This window comes from Rhea americana, unplaced genomic scaffold (genome assembly GCF_003343005.1).
Source record: "Rhea americana isolate MKP2758 unplaced genomic scaffold, rheAme1 scaffold_119, whole genome shotgun sequence".
Taxonomy (NCBI): Eukaryota; Metazoa; Chordata; class Aves; order Rheiformes; family Rheidae; genus Rhea; species Rhea americana.
The window spans coordinates 1,324,734-1,338,260 of record NW_028185250.1 but is presented as its reverse complement, the minus strand read 5'-3'; the positions used below and the strand labels follow the sequence as shown (position 1 = coordinate 1,338,260).

The window sequence follows — 13,527 nt, the reverse complement described above, 5'->3', positions numbered from 1 at the left end:
TCTCTCTAAATGGTTACGTTTTCATTGTCATCATCTTCCTCAGATGAATMGACATCAATCAAAGGTGAAGGATGGAAGAATGGTGTAATGATGACAGTTAGCAGAGCAGGATATTAAACAACTGGTAGCAGAATTCTGAAACAGCAGATAGAGAAGTGATGGAAAATAGGGTGTTGCCCTATGGTGAATTCTGTCCATCTAGGGAGCATGTGGGAGTTGGCTAATACTTGATGAGCACCTTGCTCCATTTCTAGTGGGAAAACCTCTGCAGGACAGACATCCCTTGTTGAYTTCTGACAAACACCTCATCTGCTGACTTCTTTTTTGGGGAGCCTTACTGATAGTGCCACAGCTTCCTGCTTGGTCCAAAACACCTACTAGGCCTAAAGGAGAGTCTGAGGAACAGTTAGATTTACTTAGGAAGCTTGTCCTCTTTCTACCCTGTAGATAAGTGGAGAACCATTGCATTAACTCTTGCTAGCCAAGCTTTATTCCATGTGTTCTTTTTCCTTAACAGTATAGACAAAGAACTCAAATATATTAAGGAGTGCTGGTTAATGTTTTGTTATTTTAATGATCTCAGACTGCCCTCCTTCCCCTACCAGGTTCTTCCCAGCTTGGATCTTTCCCACTTCCAGCTCTGACCCCACCTTTGCATTAAAGCAGGTCTGATTTTTAATCARCATTTCTGCCTCTGATTATGCTGCCTCTTGCTTTGCCTGTCTGTTTTGAAAGCAGCTGTGGAGGGATCATCTAGTGCTCCCAATTTAGCTTTCAAACAGCAAACAGAAGGTGAGGTAATGCTCTAACCAGCTGTTAGCAGAAGGCTCCAACCACCTGTGGCTCTGACAATCATTGCATTTTTAAAGCAGGGATTCTTCTCCCTTTTGACAGGATTGTTGCTCTCAGAGGTGTTTTACCCTGCAGCCTCCCTGCTCTTAACTTTCAATTCTTTTATTAAAAAGATCCAAACATATGGAGGCAATTGAATTGCTTGGGTTGGTGATGGAATAGGAGCCTGCTGCTACCAGATTGCATCTTTGAATCAGCAATCACCTCTACCTGGTAGCTCTTCTGGGGTACGGRTGAGATCCTCTATGGGAGATGAGGAGAAACTCAGCTGATTCCTCGTAGCAACTGCATAACCTGGATGTGAGCCCTAGCAGTGGCACTAATTGGATGCTGTCTGGAGTCCAAAGATTTATTGCTAGATTTGCTGTGGGGAACATGCTGGCTGATGTCTGTTTTCTTTCTGAGGGTAGCTCCATTGTGGCAGGAAGCAGCTCGAATGCAGGAGGTGGCTTCTGTCCAACAGTAAGACATGCTGTCCAAGTTTTAGATGTGTATTGTTTCTCAGCTTACTGACAAACCCATTAAACAAGGTGCTGAAAGTGGATGTTCATAAGGAGGAGTGGTGCTAGTCATGTCTGTACAGGTATCCCACAGGCATTTACTTCAGCGTAGATTCAACCCAGCTGGCAGAGGTTTAAGGGCTGGGGTCACCCTAYGTTCCCTCTATAGGCAGTGAATGGAGGAAAGTAATGCCAAATGGAGGTTCCTACTGTCCAAATTGTCCTCTGGAGATGTTCCTCTCACTCTGTCAGCTTTGGCAGAATATGGTGTTCCTAATTTGGATACCTCAGAGAAGAGCCTGAAGTTAGATAGGATTGATTTGAGCCTTAAAGTCCCATTTCAGCTAGCTCCAGGTTTGTTGCCAAGCATGAGGAAATGATCAATCCTTTCTCAGCTGTTCCAAATCTTACTCAGGAATGTGAAGGGCCATCCTAGGATGATGAACACTGCAGATTGGCTTTTTCTCCTGTTTTTCCTTTACACTTTGGGTAGAAGCATTGGAAATGCTTCCTGCTGCGATAAGCCAAACAGTTCTCTTTCTACTTGTAGGCTGCAGTTGATACCTGTTGCTGTCTGACCTGTTACAGGCTCTTACGCCCTGTCTGTCTCTGCCAGCTACATGAAGAGATTCACAGAGAGATGTATATTCAGATTTATTTTTTTAATTTTCTTCTTCTCCCACTGTTTGTTTGTGATTCCTTTGGCATTTAAAACTCAAGGGCAGTATTTCTGCCTGGGGAAGATAAAGTCTGTATATGAACTAAAGCTGTACTCCTGCCACCTGAAGATCAGAGAAAGAAAAGAAAAAGGAAATGTGAAGAAATATTAAAAAAACCCAACATCATCTTGTCAAGAGCTTAGGAAGAAGAAAACAGGGCCAAGTTTTCTCACTTTAATATTGATATTGGGGGTTGCTGGAGTAGGAAAGAATTATCAGTAGGACAAAACCCAGTAGATATGTAAAGACTTGCAGTAAGCTTAAGCTGCAGCATGGGAGTCAAGTTAGATGGCATGAAAAACTAGTGGTACATCATGAAGTGGGAGGAAAGATGTGGATTCTCTATTTTGAGAGGAGAATCTCATTTGACTCTTTTTCTTTCTTTTTTTTTCTTTCTTTCTTTTTCCCTCAGTTTGCACTGGCATTGAGCTGCTTTATTCCCAGAACTACCCAGTTAAGTAGCTCTCCTATGAATTATTGAGYAGTAAGATAACTGGTTCTCCGCCAAAATTTAATACCTATGGGATGCTTTGGGGGAAAGAAGATCACYGGCTGACTGTTAGTGAATGTTTAGATCTAAACTATTTATATGCTACAGGGAGTGGCATGACACTGCCAGCCTAATACGTTAAGCAGAGGTATGTAAAAACGAATGTGTGTTTATCAGTCTACATCTCCTTGTCTGCCAAAAGACAGTGGCAGAACTGAGCTGTGTGTTGGTGRCTTGCCACCACCTGGGATAGGGGCACATCCCTCTTGTGGGTAATATGGGTCAGCAGCAGAATCCCACACCTGTCCTAGCTATTGCCCTGCTTCACTGGGCTCTGACTAGCAAAATTGGCTGTGAGTTAGAGGCAGTATTTTCCCGTAAGTCTGCAGTAAAATCTGGATTTGGGTTATGACATTGGYCTGACAGTAACGGAAAGCATTAGCTCTGAAGCAGGCATGTCCACTCTCTTACCCTCCTTGTTTCTCTTGGGCATAACTTACCTAATTGGGTGATGTGAAGGGAGGAGGATTATCAGTATGCATTTCACATGGAAATGTGTATGTCTTCTGTACACRCACCATCTTTTCCCACTCATATTTTTCAATTAGGGGAGCATACTGTTTTGAAACCAGTCACTTGAAGATATGTGAGGCATGGGAATGAGGTGGCTTTACACTGCAGGGAAATACTTGCCTTTGTAGTGTCTTCTTAGTGTGAACTAATTGGGCAGTGAGTCTGAGTGGAGTGCGTGTCTGGGCAAGTTTTTTTTTTTTTTTTTTTTTTTTTTTTTGAGGAGGCATCTATGTGAGGAAAAAATGTCTGGAAATTCCCACCCAGGATGGACTTTTTTCAAAGCATCTTGTAAAGTGAGCTGGGGTCTCACGTGTTAATCACTACTGCTTGTCATGCAGAAGAGGAAATTCTTAAGCAAAACCCTCTTTATTAAAGCAAGGTGAAGACTGGCTGAGCTAATTGGCTTGGAAAGTTCAGAGGAGAGGAAAGTAGAAAAGCTGGTAGTGCATATATTTCATTTGCTCTTCTTTAAAGAAGCAGTCAACTAGCACAAAGCTTAAGCCTTCTTTGCTCTGAGCCCTGCTTCTCTAGTCCCTCTGCCTACTTGTCTAGCAGAAAAAAAATTTTGTTTGAGAACATTTTATTAGAAATAAAAATACTTGCAACTTGTTTTTCAAACACTTTGCAGATATAAATTTTTTATCTCTTTATACATAGAGAGACTGAAGTGCAAAGGCAAAAGGCATAGATGAAAGAAAGCGATTCTGGGTTGTAGCTGAGATTGGTTGAGCCAGCTTTTCTCCATGTCCCTCTTCTAACTACTCAATTATATCATCTCTCAGAACAAGCAGAGGAGACTGAGCTTGTAAATATTGGTTAGATACTAGGGTTTCTACAGAGAACCCCGCTTTGGTGCCTGATGTACATTCTTGGAGTGGGGGCTATAGKTGCTATTGGAGGGGAATAGAATTGCTGCGATTTCCCAGCCTTGTGATGACAGAAGAACTTTTAGCTTCAGTGGGGAGCCATGGTCTCTCCTGGAGCTTACACATTTTCCTCCTGCTGTGAACTCGAGGGTGCAGCATCTTCATGGCTATGACCTCTTCGGCACCCCAGGTTAGGAGACCAGGGGGCAGTGGCTGGAGAATGACAGCATCCTCTACCAGCACCGCTTTGATTCTCTAGGGAAGGCAGGGCTCAGTACCACTGCAGGATGATGCGTCTCAGAATTTAAATGGATGCTGGATGGAGTTGGGTATGTCTCATAAGGCCTTGACAGCAGCCCGCACTGACTTCCTTTCCAGAAAGAGAAATTACTGTCTGGTTTCTTTAGCCACATTCAGTAACAAAACACACCTAATAGTGGTAACTAACCAGGGAGGGCAGTCTTTCTTACCAGATTTTCCTTTGCGGTGTTAATCCAGTAAGTAAATGGTCAATTACCAGCTTGTGCACATGGTTTAAGGCAGAGACTACAGGCAGGAGTCCCACCAGTGCAGTAAAGGTAGCTGAGCTCGGCGGGGGTTGTACAGCAATGTGGGCTGGGAGCTGCTGAGGATAAATCTGCTTTCTAATCTAGTGACACTTGCTGTATTCATCGTGTGGGTTATATGATGTATTTCCTAGTTTTAAGTAACAATGTAAATGAATGACTAGAGTGGAGGGTGTTTGTCACAGGGAAGGAAGCTTGGGCCAAGATCTGAAGTATGCATCAGGATACAGGACTCCTGTGCTGCTTTTTTTTTTTGAGAAGAAAAGAATTGACGACACTTTCCCTCCCTGAGAGCTCACCAAGCTGTCCCAGAGCCTCCCAGCCCCCGTGCAGCCCTCTGCAGGATGCTTGCTGAGCAGAGAGGGATGGGGTAGGGGAAACGTGGCAGGGTGAACAAGGACCTCCCAGGTGAGGACAGAGTGTGAGGCCCAGGTATTTTGTTGGCTCTGAAGTTCAAAATATCTGTAGCAGCTCTGGCGTGGAAATTACTTTGGTGCCCTTGGCGTCAGGGGATGTGAATCCTCTGTATGGAAACAGGAGTGCAGCAGCCCATGGCGAGCTGTGCAGACCGGCTGTGCAATGCAGGCTTGCCTGTGAGTCATGAGCGAGCTCCTCAGCTCTGACAGCCCTTTCGAAACAAGCATTCAGGAATTGACCAGGATATGCTATTCATGGTCCTCARGCTACAGTGGCAAAGCAGAGCTTACAGATGTGTCATGCATAGTAACACTGTACCATGGTGTCCAGGACTTCCAACTTTTTCAGTTCTCATCTCAGCTCTTAAAGACAGGTTTTCTCACGCTGTGCTTCCCTGTTCTGTACATACTGATTTGTGTTAAAAAAAAAAAAGGCTTTTCTCTGATTTCTGTGCACCAGACCACTCAGATATGAGCATTTTCTTGCCTTTCACCCATACCAGCTGCAGCAGCCTCATGACAGCATCATCATTTTTCTTCCTGGACCAAAGGAGAAATCATCTTCCTAGGCAGTGGTAAGAGTTGCAACAGGAATGTTAAGTCAAGTCACACACGTATCCACTCCTAAAAAAAAAAAAAAAAAAAAAAAAACTTTTTGTTTTTACCATGCAAGAAGAGAACTTTCCACAGTGCCTCACTGCCATGCTAGAGTGTTCTGACTTCATCTCTGGTGAACGAAGCATCCCTGACAGCAGTGAATACCTTCCAGAGGCTTTTAAACTTGATGGAAATCTGCAGAGATCAGACAGCATTGCAGCGGTCACTGATTACCCCTCCCTGAGCTGTTCCAGAGCAGGACTGCGTGGGTAACGGTCCAAGGAGGCTGTGGTCTCTCTGTTAAGCTCTTTGGCTGTCATGAGGAAGAATATTCCTCYCTTCCCTAGTGCTAAAATAACAAACAGACTTTTAAAACAAATGTTTACAGACTTGGCCATAGCCCAACAGCCAGTGCATTTCTCACCTACCTGGCAGAACAATGCATTTTACTCCTAGTTAATCTCCAGCAAAACCARGAAGATGAGAGGTTATTGGGGCAGAGCACAACTTCTCTGTTGTGCTCCCCTTGCTTTTGCTTTTACCCTTCATTATCGTGAGCACCGTGCCAGCATAGCAACCCCTTCAGCGCAGAGCATCTGCTCTGGCTCATGGCAAGGGAGCCGCCTGCAGCCTGGCTTTGCTTTAGGGTGCCTGGCTTGCCAGTGTAGGTTGCTTGTGTTCAGCTGATTTGATTTGCTTGTAACAAGCAGGTGAATGGTTATGTTTTTTCCTGTTGCACAATAATTCTGCTGCAAAGACAGGCTRCCCTGCCTTGTGTTTCACAGCAGCAGCATCTTGAAAAAGGTTGCTAGAGAAACTGTGCTCCTTCAGTGTTACCTAGAACAGTGAGGCACTGCCCTCCTCACCGCTTCCGTGGTTCCTCCAGTCATGCTAGTTCTTCTGGAGTTAAACTRTGCACTAGGAAAAGCAGTAATTGTCTGTATTTGTATGCTGCGTTTCTTGCCAGGGGATCCCAGAGCCCTGCGTATGCAGAGGATTTTTATGCCCTCTTGAAGYGTAGCAACCTGTTGCCCGGAACGTGGCAGCTATTTAGCAGAGCACCTCTGCTGTATTTACTGGAGTTCATTGGAGACCTAAAAGGAGGTTGAGTAACCTACCAAAGGGGTGAAGAAGGCAGTGCATTACTGTCCTCCAAGACGGTCCCCATCTCAGAATTTACTAGAGTTCCTAGTTCTGGAGAATCAGATGACTGGATCATCCAAACAAACTTTCTTTTTCATTTAAGCTGTGGCTGTAATGAGAAAAGGCTGTGTTGTTATCTGTTAGGATTTGCAGTCTGAAACCCTGCATGGGAATAGGAGGTGGTGGGTCTTTTTTTCTCCCTCCCCCCCCCCTTTTTTTTTTTTTTTTTCTATTTAGTATATAATCTACCTGAAGAAATGTGGGCTGCCCAGCAGGCACTAGAGGGCAGAACTGATGTCTGGCTCTGTAGCTGCTGCTGACCTCTGTTTTCCTTCATACCCATTGGTTGGCAGCCTTCAGCAGCACCACCTCAGCAGCTGCCCCTTGCCATAGTGCTGCATCCTTTGCACTGATGGGATGACCTGTTTCTGCTYTCTCCTCAGAAAACCCAGGGGCTCCACAACTGTCTGCAGGTTTAAKGCTTGTTGGGCATTTCCTAGTGCCAGAGTAGAAAGGAGAAAATATAATCAATTTTTACTGCATAGGTACTGTCAGACATTCCCTTCACAAGGTGATAACATAGGACCAGAGCCTGTCCTTGTGCAAAGCAAGTAAATTGCATTTCCCAGCTGAAGAAAATTAAATATTTTCTGAATCCTTGTCTGCTTTGCWGTTTCTACATCCTGAAGAAGTATTTGGATGGTCCCAGCCCCCCTCGTCTATCACCTTTTTCTGTCCTCAGACATTCSCCCAGTTGAGACACAGGGTATGTCCTTGCTGGGGGAACAACACGCTTCATCCTCTTTCAGCCCTTTCATCTTCCTCTGTCCCAGCTCCATGCGAGGGAGCACCTCTGTGGACTAAGCAAAGCTGCTCTCCCACCCGTCTTTCCCCCTTGCATGAGGTAGATTGCTTGGAGTGCATGAGGTAGATTGCTTGGAGTACATCTGGAGTAGCTTTGCCATTTTGGAAGCTTTCTTTTCTTTTTTTTCTCTCCTCTTTCTTTCCTTCTTTTTTTCCCCCCACCTCACCAGCTGGCCTTGATTAGACTGTAAGACCTTACCAGCTTCAATTAAGGAGCAGATGTGACCCAAGAAATGGGATAGCAGCTAGGGATGGAGATGACACACTCATGGCACTAGGTCTAATCAAACAACTTCTCACATTATTCTCTCTGTGAGGTGGGAGACATGCAAGCCAAAGGCAAGTCACTGCTTAGAGCACCTGCTGAGACACATTGCTAGCAAAGCCATCCGTAATGAGCTGACCATGCCACTCATCACGGCAATGTGAGCTCAGTCAATGGCTAGTTTTGATCCACTTACGTGTAATAAAGGGTCCAGAGATTGAGATTTGAGAATGAGTACCTGGAAAACAATCAGTCTCTGTCAAACAGGGACTTACAGGGTTGAGGGGATGCTTGTATGCTATAAGCCTGTGGGTTTGGTTGCCTCTATAGGAAAGAGGACACTGTGCAGCATACGGGTGGTGATGGTAAAGATGATGAAGTCTCTAGGTGGGCCCTACGTGGATCAAACTATAGGGGGCAGAGACTAGGGTGCTGGAGCCCTCCASGCACAGCTGTGTTCAGGGCAGCAGGGATGCTGTGTGACCTACATTTCTTGTTGCATCTGTGTCTATGGCACAGCAAAAGCTGCTTGTTGCAGGTTTTGGGGTCTGGCTGTGCTGCATCAGCTCTGGACCTCTTGAAGAGGTAGGTGCTCTGTAGATCTGTAGWGCAGAGAAGTTACCTGTAAGAGAGMAGATACTCTGAACCCAGAGAAGGTGAGTCATGATTGTATTGGAGCTGCTGTAAAACTGTTCCTTCTCCCTCTTTCCCACTTAGGCTAACAGCTGGTTTGTGTTCAGGCAGTSTTTCTTGTTTTAGAAAGAGAGCTTCTAGTTATCCCCATGCTAAATGTTTTAATTAAAAATTTAATGCAAGTGAAACATGTCCATCAAGTGGCTGTTGAATCTGAAGTTCTCTACCATTGCATTATTTAAATAAGGGGTGGACCTTCATTTTAATTTGACAAAATCTGGTTGCCACTAGAAAGTAAATATCCTCTTAGATATAATATATGCTTGTCTCCTCAGAGACACTGCTGTGGTGACTGTGCTGAATGGGATGGCTGTTCCCTGATGGCATCCCTGTCTGTTGCTCTTGTTTGGTCTCCAGTTCCCCCTGTGGTGGAGCCAGCATTCCAGGACGTGCGCCAGGGCATGGGGCGCAGTGTCACCCTGCGCTGCACTATGCTCAAAGGGAGCCCCATGAAGGTGGCCACCTCCGTCTGGCGCTTCAATGGGACCCTTCTGGCCCAGCCCCTGGCAGAGCAGCAGGACTACTCTGAGCTTAAGGTGGACATTGTGAGCCGGGAGACCAGCGGTAGCTACGAGTGCAGCATTTCCAATGATGTGGGAGTATCCACCTGCCTCTTCCAAGTGTCTGGTAAGTCACAGAGCACACATTGGTGGGAGATGAGAGAACAGAAAAGGTAATTACACCTGAGATGGGCAAGACAGATTGGGATGTGTGCATCCAGTGTGTACATCCAGTGAGATGAGGATGGACACTAGTACTCAGTGGTTTTGCTGCTGAATTTTATGTAAATCCAGCAAGCATCATAATGGGACTCCTCTTCAGCAACTGCTAAAAGGGATGGCAGAGTTATAGCATCTAAAATCATACATCTGACCTAGTCACTTTAGCTGATCATTAAATCTGCTTTTCCCATGACCCCAGAATTGGCTGGGGTACTGATTTCTTTTGAGCTCTCAGGGAAAATTGCCTTGATAAGCAGTAAATTCAGACAAAATACTGGGTTTTTAGTCCAGGACCAATTCAWAATATATTTCAAAACAGGGCTGAGCAAATAAGAACAGGTAATATGCAAAGAGACCAGATTTTGGAGCAGCTCTTTCCTGAGGTTTGAAAAAGCTCGTGTACTGGTGCTTTTGCTGCTCTGACTCTGTGGTTTAGTGTGTGCTGTAGCTCTGAGATGCTTTTGGGAATAGTAAAGCCCAAACCTTGTTTCTACTGTTTGATCCATTCTCCAGATCTTGCCATCATCCCTTGAGATTTCTTAGTATATGTCTGGCAGTGGCTTTTGCTTCTGAGCTTTGGCCTTCTCTGCTCTGTCTTCATGCACTTGCAACTCTTGTGTCACTAGCTAAATTATGGCAAAGTATACCCTGCCACGAGCCGCCACCTCAAACTTTGTCCCTGTCAAACTTGGGAGTGCTCCCAGATCTGAATTTCTTCCTGGAACTGCTGACGAATGCATAATGCCATATGATGTGCCATGCTGTGCCCCATGAGGTAAGATCCCTGCATTGGAAAGCGATGCTTATCCCTAAAGAGCATTCACCAGGAATGCAGTGAGCGTTTGTTTTACTGCATCCCTTCTCCACTTAAAAAGCGTTGATACTGGATGCTGGCTTTTCACCTCCTCCCATCTCTGCCTTTGGCCTGGACAGCTACAAATAAATTAGACCTCTTAGCCTGTACAGGAACTTGAGAAATAATCTAGTGTTAGACTGCTGCCCTTGGGTTCAGGAATGCTGGAGTTTTAATTCTCTGGTCTGGTGCCTCCTTCCTGTGTTGTACAGGGGGGAATAGCTTAGTTCCTTTTTATTTCTGTTTCGTTTCTGGGAAACATGGACCATAAACCTTCCTATTTATCAGGGAGGCAGTGGTTCATTAGTGAGTGTGAGGTGTTCAGATGTACAGGTAACAGAGTGCATAAACCTGCCCAGAACTGATAGGTTTATGTGATGAGATTAGTTTCTCCTGCAGGCAGGAGATTAGCTTCTTGTGTTATTTTGAAAGGCTGGTGAGACATCCAACCTGCACTCCCAGAGCAGGTTGTCAGGGTCACACACAGTGGTCACCATGTGCCCTCCCACTAGCTACAAGCACAGACAAGCTCTGAAAGAGTGACTGCATCACCTTTAGCTTTTTCAGTTGAAAGCAAGAGAAAACTTTCTACCTACAATAAAACTTTTCAGAAGGAAGTTCTGAAAGTATATGTGCTGCATTTTTATGAGGCCTTTTTTTAAGCTTCCATTTCTATCTTAGAGTCAATTAATAAGTAATTAATATTACACAAGATGATGATCATCAGTTCTGTTTTTATTTCTGAATCCATTATGAAGCTTGACTTCCACAGTCAATACATGTTGAATAAGCAGCAATTAGTCTCTGAGTTGGTTCCGAACTTCTTGCTTGTGTAAAAATTTAAGTCAATAAAAATAACAAGAAAAAAAGGACTTGGAAATAAACATCAATATTATCCATCTGAGTTCATAAAAAATAAACATTGAATCCTTTCAAGCCTAATTATAGCCACATAGACTGACAGAGCCTATGATTCCAGTGGAAAGGTAGAAGTGTATGCAGAGGACTGATCAGGGCAATGGTATTTATGTCCTTTCCACTCTCCAGCAACCCACTCTGTCCAGACCTGTTTCTCATCCATGCAGGTCCTGACAGGGCTTGAACTCAGAAGGAAGCGTTTTGGCTGAGGCCTAGTTCCTGCCTTGCCCAGGACCTGCCAGAAACGAACTGCACAAGGAGGAAAGAGAGTAATTTCATACAGGTCAGAGACAGTTATGGGTAAGACCTTGAATTAATTCTGTCTTGCTCTGAGGAGCTGTGCACAAGACCTAAGCCAAAGTTCATCTGCTTGGACATTGTGGTACTTTGGACAATTTTTGCTTTTAATGGGAAAGGAGACTACCTAAGCCTGTAGCACTTCTTAGTACAAGCTTAAACTTGCTCTTCTTTCAGCATGTAAAGCCATGGTCCAGCCATGCCTGCTGCCCCTCTGGGCTGTATCCCACACYACCTTCTGACAGTGCTTCAAGGGCTAGTTTGGCTGGGCCAGTGCCAGGGAGGGCCTTGAGGTCACCTCTAACAAAGCGGGTTGGGGTTTGTAGACTGTCAACTGTCAGCACCCACTTTCAGTACTGGTGACACCCACCTTTGGCCAGCGGCATCTACCATACATTAGCCCACCTGTCTGCAGGTTGTATGGCTGTAGCCTCTGAGCTCTGTTTGCTCAGAGTTCAAGTCAGCAACTGGGAAAGCATGAAAAATCCTTCGTCCTCTCAACCATCCCGTTTCTCTCTAGTTCATCATCTCTCTGGTCTTCCCTTCTTGCTGCTGCCTTCTGTTTTTAAGGAGAGACACTGTTTAAGAAAAGACATCTTCACCCATGCAAAAACCCCTTTTACTTTCACCCTGCCTGAGGTCATCATCCCCTTTGCCGTGGAGTTGACTGTCACATTACAAAGAAGCTGGAGTACTGTGCTGCCAAGGCAGGGGAGATGTAGAAGGAGCAAGGTCATCTTTTTAATGCCACAGTCCCTGCGTGATAAATAACATTTTTCCTGTGACCTACTGGCCAAATGATCTTTCCTCGGGGATTGTTAGCAGGAGACTCTGTAAAGCGGCAGATGAACCAGGAGAAATGCCAGTTTAAAGCTTTTACCTTAATCTAAACTACAAAGCTGAGAGAGGAAAGATTAGAGCTAGTTCCAGCTGGAGAACTGAAACTGTTTCCGCCTTTTCTGGTGTTGGTCATCCCCTACTGACATTGTGGGATTGTTAACCCTCCCAGTAGGTTAGCCTGTGGAGGTAGTAGTAGTTCACAGAAAATGGTGGTGTGAACAGTTTTACCATGTCAGTGTGGTACACAGTGCAACACCAGTTAGAATAGTAATTGCCTGTTATGTCAGAAGTGAACTGATGAGTTATGGGAGGAAAGCTGTACTACTTTCACCATGTTTCCTTGTAGTTTATTTTCTCCTTCCATCCTACCCTTTTACTTTCCYYTTTTTTTTTTCTTTCTCTCTCCAGCAAAAGCTTACAGCCCAGAGTTTTACTATGACACTCCCAACCCCACCCTGAGCCAGAAGCAATCCAAGAATTACTCCTACGTCTTGCAATGGACACAGAAGGAGCCTGATGCAGTGGATCCTATCCTCAAGTACCGCCTGGAAGTCAGGCAGGTAAGGTCTGCTCAGTGCACATCCTTGGGAAGAGGACCTCTCAGCAGGCTGTTACATCCATGTCTGCTTGCCAGTGGAGAGCTGAAGTTAGTAAAATAGGCAGACCCTGGTGACCTTGCACCTTTCCTACTGAGTGGGAGAAGCAGGCTGATTATGCAGCTCAGTCTGATGTTGAGTACGATCAAGCTTTCAAAGTCCTGTTGCCTCCCATAGGACTGTTTCTGCTCTGTGTTCTGAATGGGGTTTACAACCCCACTGTCATTAGTAGATGTGAGAGATTTTACAGGCCAAAGATTCAAGCAAGTAGAATACCAGCCTCCTCACTCATACGAAATAAAGGGAATATGCTGAAGAGCTCTCAGGCAGAAACTACAGGGAAAAGTCATTGGCTGTTTGAGTTGCAGAAGGGTTTTTGTGCCATCACAATAATGAAGCTATTGGGATTGTATAAACCCCACATGGGAAGAGAAGTGGGTTTCAAGGTTTTCTGAATCTGAAGAGAAATCATACYAGTGTACGAGGGAAAGAACTGATGGAAATCTGAAGGCATCACTTGTTGGAGAAGGTTAGGGAAAAGAGTTCGATGTTTTTAAAGAACATATTAACCTYGCAGGATACTTTCACCAGGCTCTGTAAAGTGCCTACATCCTTCCAACATTTTGTAAAAATGGGGAAACTTAGAATTAGTCATTCCTGCTGTTCAATGATCACTTGGAAATGCATGCATTTTGCAAGGAAAAGCTTGTTTACTGTAGATAGAAAACGAAATAATTAAAAAAGATCCAAGCATGTC

At 44.8% G+C, this 13,527-nt stretch overlaps 1 protein-coding gene across 1 annotated transcript in view; it reads left to right on the top strand.

The window, feature by feature from the left end:
• MDGA1 (MAM domain containing glycosylphosphatidylinositol anchor 1) overlaps positions 1 to 13,527 on the top strand; it is a 141,989-nt gene that overhangs the window by 79,475 nt on the left and 48,987 nt on the right. Inside the window, exons 9-10 of the mRNA XM_085320568.1 lie at positions 8,902 to 9,171; positions 12,583 to 12,734. Of these exons, the coding sequence (XP_085176694.1) occupies positions 8,902 to 9,171; positions 12,583 to 12,734 (422 nt within the window). The remainder of the gene's footprint in view (positions 1 to 8,901; positions 9,172 to 12,582; positions 12,735 to 13,527) is intronic.